Genomic DNA, 12,442 nt, shown 5'->3' with positions numbered 1-12,442 from the left:
CCAGCTCCCTTATTTTACAACTGAGCCCAGGGGAAAAAAGAACTCACACAGAGTTTAAAAGGAACAGTTAGGATTAGAATTTCCCATCCCCACATCTAGGACTCTTTCTACTTCACGGTATCTTTGTTTTAGGGATTGGATCAAAAGGGCTAATTTCAGGACTGATTATAACAAGAGGACAGTGGAACAGTGAAAAGATCCCTCCCTATGGAACCAGATAACTTGGGTTCAAGCCACTTAAGGTCCCTGGACTTGTTTCCTCACTTGTAAAATGAGAGAAAGGGTGGGATAAATGAGCCTGTGGTCCCTTCCAGATCTGTCGATATGATCTTATGTCTTTTTTTTTTTTAATCACACCTCCTTCTTTGGTGACCGAGGATAGAGAGCAGGACCTGGAGTCAGGAAGATCTAAATTCAAATCTATTCTGACACTAAGCTGTGTGACCCAGATCAACTCACTTATGTCCCACCTTTTCCTCATCTGTAAAATGGGATAGCGCCTACCTCCCAGTATTGTGAGGCTGGAGACACTTATAAAGCATTTTGCAAACCATAAATGCTAGATGTTATTATTCCGATGAAGTCTCCGTGAGTGATTGCTGGTTCCCAAAGCCCCCAAACACTGGCTGGGCTGAATATTTCGTTGTCATTGCCCCGGGGTCGCTCTGCCCCAGAAATCACTTAACGAGTGGAGAGATTATGAAGGCAACTGCAGACAAGCGCTAACTATCTGGAAAGGTGTTCAGGTGTGCAGAAACAAACTCCTGCCCCCCAATCGCCCCATCCTTTCGGTGAAGTGCCTTTGGGGTCTGGCCTGGGGTTGGTGAGGGATGACCCAGGCTAACCTCTCACTTTCCAAAAGCAAGGACGAGACTGAGTGGCCCAGGAGCTGGTCCCGGCGTCAGAACAGGCTGGAAAGGTGTCTGGAAGACCCGCTAGCAGTCCGGGAGGGGTTCCCTTCAGCCACGCAGTACCCCAGTATTCTGAGGGCCTGTGCCAATTTGCCACGCTCCGGGGATCACTGCCAGGTCTGCACTCCCTCTCACCCCAGTACCCCTGAGTACAAAGTCGGCAAACATCCCAGGGCAGAACGGCTCCGCTCAGCTGGAGGGGGGCAAAAGGGGAAAAGGACTAGGGGCGGGGAGACAGTGTCTGGCTCCGCCCCGCCGACCCTCCGCCTCCGGGCGCTGCCGGCTGGGGCGCAAAGCAGAAGGAATCCGGGAGATCGGCGGGCCCGGCCCCGCCTCCCGCAGCTCCGCCCCCGGGGTGCCTATTATCTCTAGGCTCTCCGGGGAGGTCGGCTTGCTAGGGGCTGGGCGGGGGGTAGGAGGGGAGCCGCGGCAGCAGTGGCGCCCGAGCCGGGAGCTGGGCGCTCGGGCAGCGCTCGGCGGCTCCTGCCCGGGGGGCGGTGGCGGCGGCGGCTGCGAGCCGGAGGCAGCCGGGCTGCGCGGGGCTGGGGCAGCAGCCGCGGCCGGGGAACCTCGCCTGGAGGTGCCTCGCCTGCAGAGCCAGGATGAGGAAAAGCCGGGTGCAGCGGATGGTGCTGGCCACATGTCTGGGCTCCCTGCTCCTCGTCATTTTCTACTTCCAGAGCGGCCCCAGTCCGGGTAAGTGAAGGCGAGCGGGCTCCCTTGGGGAGGGGGCGGCAGGGCTCCCCGGGCCAGTCCCGGCGGGCCTAGGGGAGCGCTCTGAGGTCCGCGGTCCAGATGACTGGGGGTGAGCAGTACCCGACCCGCGCAGCCAACCTGTGGCACTGTCCCCACCTCCCGCCCCAGAGCAGGCGCCTCTGCCCCAGGGGCCCCGGCCGCTGGGCCACTCCACTCCGTGGCTACCTCGCGCAGAGCTAGCCCCTTTCGGGTGCACCGAGTTGCACCCGCACGGGGACAGCCCCAAGTTCGAGCCTGAGGACGGAACGGTACCGGACCGGACTGGGCGCACACTCTGGCTTTGAGACAGGCAAAGCTTGAGTGCGCCGATTAGTCTCAGGCAGATTCTGACCTCTTAGGTCCACCTCCCTTATGAGCTCCTTTCCCATCTCCCCAGTCCTTGTCCGTCACCTTCCTTTCCAAAGAGAGGGTGCCACGGTAACTAACTTAGTTTAGGTGAAAGAGAATTGTGAGGATTCTACCCACCTTTAGGACCCTGGGCGAGTTCCTTCACTTCTAAGGGCTTTGGGGAGGTACAGAATGATGGAGGGTGTTAGCCACGGCCAGTGAGTGCAGTGCAGTTTCAACAATCAAGGATTCTTTACGTATCCTAAAAGGATCCCAGGGACATCCAGGAGAGGCTGGAGAGAGTTGGAGGCCGGTGGTTGTCTAGCTGGCTCCTGTACTGACCCAGCGCTGCAACTGAAGCCCAGGGAGAGTCCTTCCTCTGGAGAAATATGGCTTTGGGGGAGCCCAGCGGACTAGGGGTGAAGGAAAAGAGTTCAACCGCGTCCTTGTGTGTTTCAGAACGTGGGGAACTGGGTCAAAGGTACTTCATTCTCCAGCCTGAAATTTTACGTTAGTAGGCTGTTGGAACCAGGGAGTTCTTAGCATGGACCACGTTGGATAATGCAGGGGCCAGTGGGGATGAAACACAGGTGAGGAGGCAGGAAATCAGCTCTCAGCTATGAGCAGAGTAAGGGAGAGGGGATCTGAGCTCTGTAGCCAACTGGTGATGATACCTTGTGCAGGTCATTTCTCTCCTGGGCTTAATTTCCTTCTATGTAAAATTGGTGGATTGGACTAAATACCTCTCTTCGGGTCCTTCCAGCCTCCGCTAGATCCCATAATTACAAGGCAGGTTTCTAACTTTGGAGCGTGAGGCAATAGTTCCAGGAGAGGAAAGGAAAGGAATATAAGCCTGGCTCGGGTTCAAAGGGAGATGGCTGGGACCTTGGAGACCATCTGGGGCAACCCCCTCAACCCGGAGAGTGAAAGTAACCTGCACAAAGTTATAATCAAGCAAGTATTTATTAATGCCTATGTGCCAGGGGCAGCTTACATGTCGAAGTGGATCAGGAAGACTCATCTTCTTGAGTTCAAATCTGATCTCAGATACTTACTGGCTGTGTGACCCTGGGCAAGTCAGTTAACCCTGTTTGCCTCATCTTCATTTGTAAAATGAGCAGGAGAAGGAAATGGTAAACTACTCCAATATCTTTGCCAAGAAAACCCCAAATGGGGTCATAAAGAGTCAGACTGGAGTCAACAAAACAAGAACTATGTGCCGGTTAGGTGCTGGAGATACAAAGAAAGTGTGGGCCTTTAAGGAAGAGGTGGAGAGAGACAATAAACACCTATATAGGTATATGAAGAACACACAGAGAGAAGATGCAAGGCAGTCTTGGAGGAGGAGGCACTGGCAGTTGGGGGGAGGTGGGTAGGGGATGAGAAAAGCCTTGTGGGGAAGGAGGCACTTAAGCTGAGTCTTGGAGAAAACAGATTCCAAGAGGAGGAGGAATCCTGTTATTTCAGGAGCCCCATTGGCTGAAGCTGAGGGGGTTTCACATTCCCCTCTGTGGGGGTGCTTTGTCCTATGTGTGTTGTGCCCTATTCTTCCATTTAAGGCTGGAGTGGTTTATAGGATAAGACACTTAGGGCTGAATCATTTCTTGCCCTGGATAAGAAAGAAAAAATAACTTTCCTTTTCCCCTTCTGTGGAATCCTGTGTGGGACAGTCTTTACCACCTCTAGAATGTAGGAGCCTGCAGAGACCTCCACTGGGCAGTGTGGTACTGGGAGAAAAGCTCTGGACTTGGCATCAGAGGCAAGGCCCTGAGTGTTCCAAATACTCAAATTAGCTTTGGAAAAAACATCTTTAGGCACAGGAACCAAAATATCGTGAAAGTATCATAGATTGGAGAGCTAGAAGAGGCTATATCCTCTCCTCCCTCTCCCCCATGCACATTTTACTGATTAGAAGCCAAGGCCAAGAGAGTAGACATACCTCTGATCACACTTTGAATTAGCAGCAGAACCAGGTACTGGAGCCAAGCTCCCCCAATGCCCCATCTGTCACTGGTTCCTTTCTACCACACTGCCCCACCTGTGAAGGACTGGCATCTGGATGGACAGATTCTGGCCTTTATGAGAGTTAGTGTTGTCCCTACTGATCATTGTGTGTTCTTGTATAAGCTACTTGAGACAAAAAGCCAATGTTAATGTCATGCTTTAGGTTTGCCAGATATTTTACATGTATTAACCCATTTGATCTCTTTGTTTAATAATCTGTCCATTTCTTTCCTCATATGTATGTCAAGAGGTGGATGACTTTAAATGTTCCTTCTACCTTGATGGTAGAAAGAGCACCAACTAGCATGGGAATTAGACCAGAATAAATTTAACTGTGTCACTTTGGAGTGCCAGTTAACGTCTTTGAGCCTCAGTTTCCTCATCTGTAAAATGAGAATAATGATGTCTATAGTCCCTTTGACAAGACTGATATGAAATGAAGCTGATCCCCTTGGAACTTGGGAAGCTAAGCTCAGTCTAACAATACTCCCATTGCAAGGTGATTTTTCTTTAATACAAGTGTGACCTTGGCACTCAAACACCTCCAGTGGCTGCTTATTGCCTCAAGGATAAAAAATACACTTTGTTTGTTTGTTTTTAAATCTTTCATGACTTGGCCCCATTCTATCTTTCCAGCTTCATTTTCAATTATTCCTCTTTCCAAACACTACAGTTCTGCCAAATTGGACTTTTCTGTTCCTCGAATACAATCTTCCATCTCCCATCTCCATCTCTTTACACTGGCTCTCTGCCTCATAGGAACCCTCTTTTCCTTGAAGATGCAGTTCAGTCATCCCCTTCTCTAAGAAGCCTTTCCTGATCCTCCAACTGCTGTCCCTCTCCCCTCCCCAAATTACTTTACATTTATTTTAAATTTATTCTGTATATACTTATACATCATATAGTCAGCTAGGTGGTACAGTGGATAGAGTTCTGGACCGGAAGTCAGGAAGACCTGAGTTCAGATGTCTCTCAGAGATCAATTAGCTGTGTGACCTTGGGCAAGTCACTTAACCCTTGTTTCTTTCAGTTTCTTCATCTATAAAATGGATATAATAAAACACCTTCCTCCCAGGGTTATTGTGAAGAACAAAAGAGATAATAATTATAAAATGCTTAGCACAGTGTCTGGCACTTGGTAAGCGTTATAAGATTTTTAGTTATTCTTGTTATATGTCATGATGTCTCTCATGATAGAATGTAAATTCTTTGAGATTAGGGATTGTTTCAGTATTTGGACCTGGATAGTACCTGATGCAGTGCTTGGAATACAGTAGATGCTTAATAAATGCATAGTGAATAATTGTTTGCATGTTCTTGTCATTGCTAGAATTCTTTTGAGAATGGGCAAAGAGGAAAAGCAGTTTATTAACAGCAAACCTCATTATTGACCTAAAGGGGATTCCCCAACTCATTTTTTCCTATCAGTGATGAAACTCAGCCCTGAATGACTGGGGGCTATTTCTAAAAGTCAGATCTATCCCCAGAGGATAGAGATTAACCAACACTGAAGAAACTATATAAAGTGAGTCTGCACCTTCAGATTGAGTCAGGGGTATTTTTAGTGTGGTTTCCAAGAAGTCCAATTTCACCTGCCGTTTCTTTTTTGGCAATTGGGTTCAAGAGGTAATAAATGAGTGGAGAATTCTTTGGTAGAACAGACTCATCCACACAGGCTGGGCATGGGCCGTGGACTGGACCTTGTCCAGTGTGGAGGGTAGACAGATTGTCTATGTAGTCCTCACTATTCCAAATGTCCTTAGTGTGTGTGTGTGTGTGTGTGTGTGTGTGTGTGTGTGTATACATACACATGGTCCTCACCAGCCAGACTCATGCTTTTCTTAACCTGTGACTCAGAACATTTAGTTCAGCCTGGTTTTCTGAACCTTGGTTATCTCCAGTACAAACAGGTAGCGATTCCTAAGGGACCCTTCAGAGTTAGTCAGCACAGCTTGGGACCGGTTATCATTATCCTCCCCTACATACAAATGGTCCTGTGCTCAGCATTGTAATAGGGTGTCAGGATCTCACAGAGTAGGTTAGGGAGAAGAGCGTTGAATCTGGAGTTCAGCTCTGTTACTTAATTATAGCTAGCAGTAGTGACCTTAGACCAGTCATTTCACCTTTCTACATTTGACTTTGGCTTCCTCTTTTGTAAATTGAGAGGGTTAGGTTAGCTGATGGATAAGGTTCCTCCTAGCTCTAATAGTTTCCAAGTAAGAAAATTAGGGTCAATTTCAGGCTCACAAAGGGAGGTGGGCAGGTAGAGGGACACAGGAAATTAGCATGGCCAGGAGGGCCTTATGCCTAGGCTAGCTCCTTAGGGGACTTCACCCATGATATTCCACCACCTGCCCTGGAATATAGTAGGTGCCATTCCTCTGGTCCCTCATGCCTAGAAGACTTTCCTTCTTTATTTCATCTGACTTCTTTCAAATCTCAGCTAAAAATCTCACCTTTTCAAGAAGTGTTTCCCAATCTTCCTTAATGCTAATGCCTCCACTCTGTGATTATCTCATTTGTCCTGTATAAACCTTGTGTGTGCATAATTGTTTGCATGTTGTCTTTCTCATTAGATTGAGCTCTTTGAGAGCAAGGACCGGTTTTTTCCCCATTCTTTGACTCCCCAACACTTAGCACAATGCCTGGAACATAGTAGGTGCTTCACAAAAGCTTGCTGATTTGACTTGACTTGACTTGGACTCTTAGAATTTCAGAATCTCTGACTTCAACAATGTGATTTGTGTGTTTGACATCCTTAAGTACTTGCCACATCCAGCACATTCTAATTCTTTTCTTGAAGACAGTATTCACTGTATGTGGAATATTCCAATAGTCTTAAGCAGTTAAGGAGATAGATGAACATGGACATAGAGATATGGACATGAACATATCTAGATAGTGGTGAGGCCTGTGGTGAAGCCTTTGGCTTCTTTCAGATATTAATCCTGAACCATATTCATTTCCCAACCTGTTTTTCTTTGTCCTCTCCTCTTTGCTTTGTAGTTGCTAAATATATTTGTCTGCGTTGACTTGGATGGAAGGATTATGTCAGGTTCTTACAGTTATACAACTATGGTTGTATAGTTGCTATACTTGTCTACATTGACTTGGATGGAAAAATTATGTCAGGTCCTTACAGTTATACAACTATGGTTGTATAGTTGTTATACTTGTCTACGTTGACTTGGATGGAAGGATTTTATCAAGTGCTTCACAGGAATTCTGTACCTCCTCATTGGTGCATATGTAACCTGAAATTTTCTTCCTGGTGGTCTTTTTAATCTTGCTCTTGAGTACCATTTGCAACGTGAGGTGGCTTGAAATGATACTTCCCTTAGGGTCCATGATAACAGCTCCCTCCATTTACTTCTCCGAAGAGAATCTGTGAAGTCATTTAGACTTCCATGGGCCTTCTGGGTTCATTTAGAGCAAGAATGTTAATACTGAAATAGTTGATTTTTTCCTGTAGTGTGTCAACTTACTGGTCATTAGGCAAAAGTCACACATTTAATCAATCTAACCAACAATGAAATAATTATTTATAGTCTAAAAATGTGATTCTTAACACCTCCTGTCTCTTTCTCATCACTGGCTCTGTCTCGGCAGCAGCTGAAATCGGTCAACCAGGATTGAGGGACCAGGGACAGGAGGATTATTAGCTTAAACAAAAAGACCTCCCTGGGAAAATCACTGTTGCTTATTTGCTAACATGTATTGGAGGACAAGGAGCTGGAGAAATTCTATGAAGGCCTTGACATGATCCCCTCCAAACCAAGTCAACATGCACAGCTATATTTGGTGACTGTAGTGCAAAGGTATGTGGGAGGAGGGGCGGTGTGAGCAAGGTCAGATCACATCTGGAGCACAGTGTTCAGTTCTGGGCACCACATTTTAGATGAGGGGAGTCCAGAGTAAGGGGACCAGGGGAGAGAAAAGCATGGAGTCTGTGCCATTGGAGGATTAGATCAAAATGTGAACACTCAGCATGCAGAAGAGAAGATTCAGGTGGGACCTGAGAGCTGTATTCTAGGATCTAGAGGACTGTGAATGAGGGATGAGGCTTGTTCTGTTTGGTCCCAGAGGGTAGAACCAGGAGTAATGGGTAGAGAATGCAAATGAGCAAATTTAGGCTCAGCTTCAGGGAAAATCTTCCAAATGGTCAGAACTAACCCAAGGTGGAATGGATGATATGGGTTACCTTTCATTGAAGCTTTCTGAGCAGAAGCTAGATGGCCATTTATCAGGCGTCAATCAATGTCGATGTCAATCAATCGGCGAATATTTATCAATTGCCTACTCTGTGCCAGGCGCTAGGGAGACAAGGTAAAAAAATGAAGCAATTTCTGTCCTCAAGGAGCTTATACTTTATTGGGAGAAACAACATATGTGTATATTTATATCATACACACACATGTATATATGTATGTATATTTACACACTACACATATATGGTATTTATATATACATGTATGTATTACATATGTTTACACACATACACACATATGTATGTGTGTATAGGTTGGATTGGCTGGCCACCAAGAGCCTTCCAACACTACAATAATTCATTACCTAGAGCAGGTCTTCTTAAACTGTGGGTTGTGACCCTTTATGGGGACATTCTTCTGATGATCCCCCTTTCTCCACTTAGCCAGGTTGAACCCCAGCCAGATGGCAGGCGGGGCCATCCCTGGGGCCATGTTGAAGCCTTTCCAGCTTGGTAGGACGTGCTAGGGCTTGTGTTCTGCCGCAGCAGCTGAGCGCTATGCTAGAGGAGGACTTGCATGGAAGTGTTGCTCCTCGGAGAATTGTACGTAATTTTGCTGTGACTGACTTTTAAAGGATTCTTCCTGAGAGAAAAGTGAAGCATTCCAAGTGCCTTTTAGTAGCCTCGGGGACTATAACCAAGTCACTACACAAGCTTCTATTGTGTGCAAGCCTGGCTTATAGAGATGACGTCCCAAGATGTTCCCCTAGTGACTCAGGTGTGAGTGAGTGATGAACAGACATAACATGGCAGGGCTGAGTATGGCACATTTTGGAAGAACTCCCTGGAAGTGGGGAAAGCTTGAATACCTGGGCCAAAGCTCCCAGCCAAGACTTTAGACCTTCTCTGTCCCATGTGTAAGATTAGTGGTTGCTAGACTGGCAAAATCAGAGATGTGCTGGGAAATTTATGGTGTAGAAATGGGAGGGAGATGGGGAGATAAGAACAAGGTGGACTTGGGGAAGGAAGAAAGAGCTAATCTCTTTCCCTGGATCCTGCACCTGGGAGCATACAGCAGATACTGCAGAGAAGCTAGAAACCACGCTGGCCCCAAACTTAGAGAAGAACATTTCTACACCTTGGCATTTAGAGCTTAGAAGTCACATAGTCCAACTCCCTCTTCTTACCAATGAAGAAACTGAGACCCAAAGAAGGATCAGAGATTGAGAGCTAGATTCAGGAAGATGAGTCTTCCTGATTCCATGCTCAGTGGCCACTGGGCCACCTACATATCAATCTATACAGTATCTACTCTCATAGGTAGTATCTCTGTACTATCTGTTCTCATATATACTAGCTATCTATTCCCATAGATACTATCTATATACTATCTACTCTTATAGATATTATCCACTTTCTTTTTTCTGTTTCTTTCCCCCGAACTTAATAGTATTTTATTTTTTTCCAATTACATGTAAAGATAGTTTTCAACATTCACTTTTATAAATTTGAATTCCAAACTTTTTTTTCTCCCTCTTCTCAATCCTCCCCAAGATGGCAGGTAACCTGATATAGGCTATCCATGTACAATCATATTAAGCATATTTCCACATTAGTCATGTTGTGAAAGAAGAATTAGAACAAAAGGGGAAAACCACAAGAAAGAAAAAATAAAGAGAAAATAGTATGCTTCCATCAGCATTCAGACTCCACAGTTCTTTTTCTGGATGTGGATAGCATTTTCCATCACGAGTCTTTTGGAATTGTCATAGCTTTTTACATTATATTGCTGAGAAGAGCTAAGTCTATCCAAGTTAATCATCAAACAGTGTTGCTGTTATCATGTACAATGTTCTCCTATTCTGCTCACTTCACTCAGCATCAGTTCGTTAGTCTTTCCAGGTTTTTCTTGAATCATCTTGCTCATCATTTCTTATGGAACAGTAGTATTCCATTACATTCATATATCACAGCTTGTTCAGCCATTCCCCAATTAATGGGCATCCCTTCAATTTCCAATTCTTGGCCACCACAAAAAGAACTGCTATAAAAATTTTTGTACATGTGGGTCGTTTTTCCTTTTTAATGATCTCTTTGGGATATAGACGTAGCAGTGGTATTGCTGGATATGAAACACAGTTTTATAGCCCTTTGGGCATAGTTCCACATTGTTCTCCAGAATGGTTAGATCAGTTCACAACTCCACCAACAATTCATTAGTGTTCCAATTTTCTCACATGTCTAGAATTTATCATTTTCCTTTTTTGTCATATTAGCCAATCAGATATGTGGGAGGGAGTACCTCAGAGTTGTTTTAATTTGCATTTCTCTAATCTATGCTATCTACTCTCATAGATAGTGGTCGGTATACTATCATAGATACCAGTCCACATGCTGTCTATTTTCATAGATACTACTATGTACTTACCTTTTTTCGTCAATACTAGTCTATGTACTATCAGCCATTGCAGAGCGCTGGAAAAGATGTTGGAAGCCATTTAGTTCAATGTCTTTATTTTACAGATAAGAAAAATCTTGTGCAAAACTTAGATGACTTGCCTAAGACATCAGTGCTAAGTTAATGCCGCAGAATTTGAATCCAGATCCTCTGACTCCAATCCCCCTTTCACTTCACCCTTCTACCTCAAGTCTAACCCTTTCAGTTTTACAGAGAAGTAACCTAAGGCACAGAAATGTGTTGTATCTAGGTAGGTCACACAATAATAATTGAGCTCTTCAAGATTAAAGCTAACTCTTCTAACTCCAAATCCAGTCTTCTCTATATTATACCATGCTGACCCTTGGTGGGGATAGAACAGGTATCCAGAAATATTTTCTCCATTTCCCTCTTTGCTCTCCCTCCACCAAGTCACTGAAGAGCTTAACGTTAAAATTGTCCTAAATATCATGAATATTCCAAATGAAAAACATAGAAGAGAACAGGAGGTTGTAACTCAATTTCCTGGACATTTATTAAGTATGTACAACGTCACAATGAGCTGCCCACGAGCATGAGAAGGGGGTGGGGAAAAGAGCTCCCTACCCCAAGGAACTCTCAGATGTAGACAAAAAACAAATACTATAAGACGTTGTACTTAGACACTGGGACCCCACAGATGAAACAAAATAGTGGCAGCCCTCAAGGAGCTGACAAGGAGAGCAAGGCAAGGCTTTCCATGTTGGCTCTAAAGGTCCTGCTTTAATGAATAAATTCAAAATGTAGTGGGGGGGGGGGGTTTAAACATCTTTTTTTTTTTCAGCACTTAAGAATCTGTGATTTGTGAGAATGTGAGTGGTCCACCAGTAGATCACAGTCCCTCCCCTCCCCCCGACTCTTACCCCAACTGAGTAAAAGGGCTTTCAAGAGTTGCTGTGGCCAACAACTGATCATCCTGTAGCCAGTTGGGTAATCAGTGAGGCTCTGTGGCAGACATGTGGGTCCATTGCTGATCTACACTTGAAGCCTTTTCAGTTTGTTTTCCTACCTTCTAGAATTTCTGCATAGCCTCCAAGAATTCATAGCCACCTTCATACCACAATGAGGCACAAGAGGAGGGGGATCTGAATGGACTAGAGTTTGGTATTTTTGTTAGGATATCAGTCAGTAAGTCCCATTTATACAATGCTTTGTTTGACAGGCCCTGTGGGATAGGTAGTCCAAATAGTATTCCATTTTTAGGGATATGGATGGAGGTCCTTAGGGACCTAGGGATAGGGATAGGGATTTCATTAGTATGGGGAACTTCTAGTGTGGAAACACCCTCCAATAATTTCATAGCTCCCCCATAACTTTTAGTCATAGAGTTGTTTGGAGCACAAGTCCATGATCACCTACCATGCATATGTCAGAGGCAGAATTCGAATCTAGGTCTTTCTGACTCAAAAGCTGACCCTGAATTCATTTGCATTACACTGCTTCTTCCTCCTCCCTACCCCAGCATCCCATTTTACAGATTGGGAAATTAAGACTTAGAAAATTGAAGTAATTCATCCAGTGTCTCACTCCTGCTGGATGTTAGCTAATCCTTGCAAAGTGACCTCTTTAGTTTGAAATGCTGCTACTTTGAAGGGAGGTTGGGGGGGGGGGGTACCTAGAAAGCATCTTCATTTTAAAAGTGAGACAGCCATTACATGACCCAGGCAGGACCAGACCCCAGCCCTGGTGACTGCAGGTCCAGGATTCTTTCCACTATACCATAGCTGCTTCAAACTGCAAATTCAAATACACCCTATTTTC

At 45.2% G+C, this 12,442-nt stretch overlaps 1 protein-coding gene across 1 annotated transcript in view; it reads left to right on the top strand.

Moving 5' to 3' along the window:
- Positions 1 to 1,394: 1,394 nt before the first annotated feature.
- The window catches only part of CHST13 (carbohydrate sulfotransferase 13), a 56,357-nt gene continuing 45,309 nt past the window's right edge, over positions 1,395 to 12,442 (top strand). The window contains exon 1 of the mRNA XM_072598350.1: positions 1,395 to 1,607. Coding sequence (XP_072454451.1) covers positions 1,514 to 1,607 — 94 coding nt within the window. The 5' untranslated portion in view covers positions 1,395 to 1,513. The remainder of the gene's footprint in view (positions 1,608 to 12,442) is intronic.

Source organism: Notamacropus eugenii, chromosome 3 (genome assembly GCF_028372415.1).
Source record: "Notamacropus eugenii isolate mMacEug1 chromosome 3, mMacEug1.pri_v2, whole genome shotgun sequence".
Taxonomy (NCBI): Eukaryota; Metazoa; Chordata; class Mammalia; order Diprotodontia; family Macropodidae; genus Notamacropus; species Notamacropus eugenii.
Note: the sequence above shows the minus strand (reverse complement) of the source record. Positions and strands in the feature narration are given on the sequence as shown.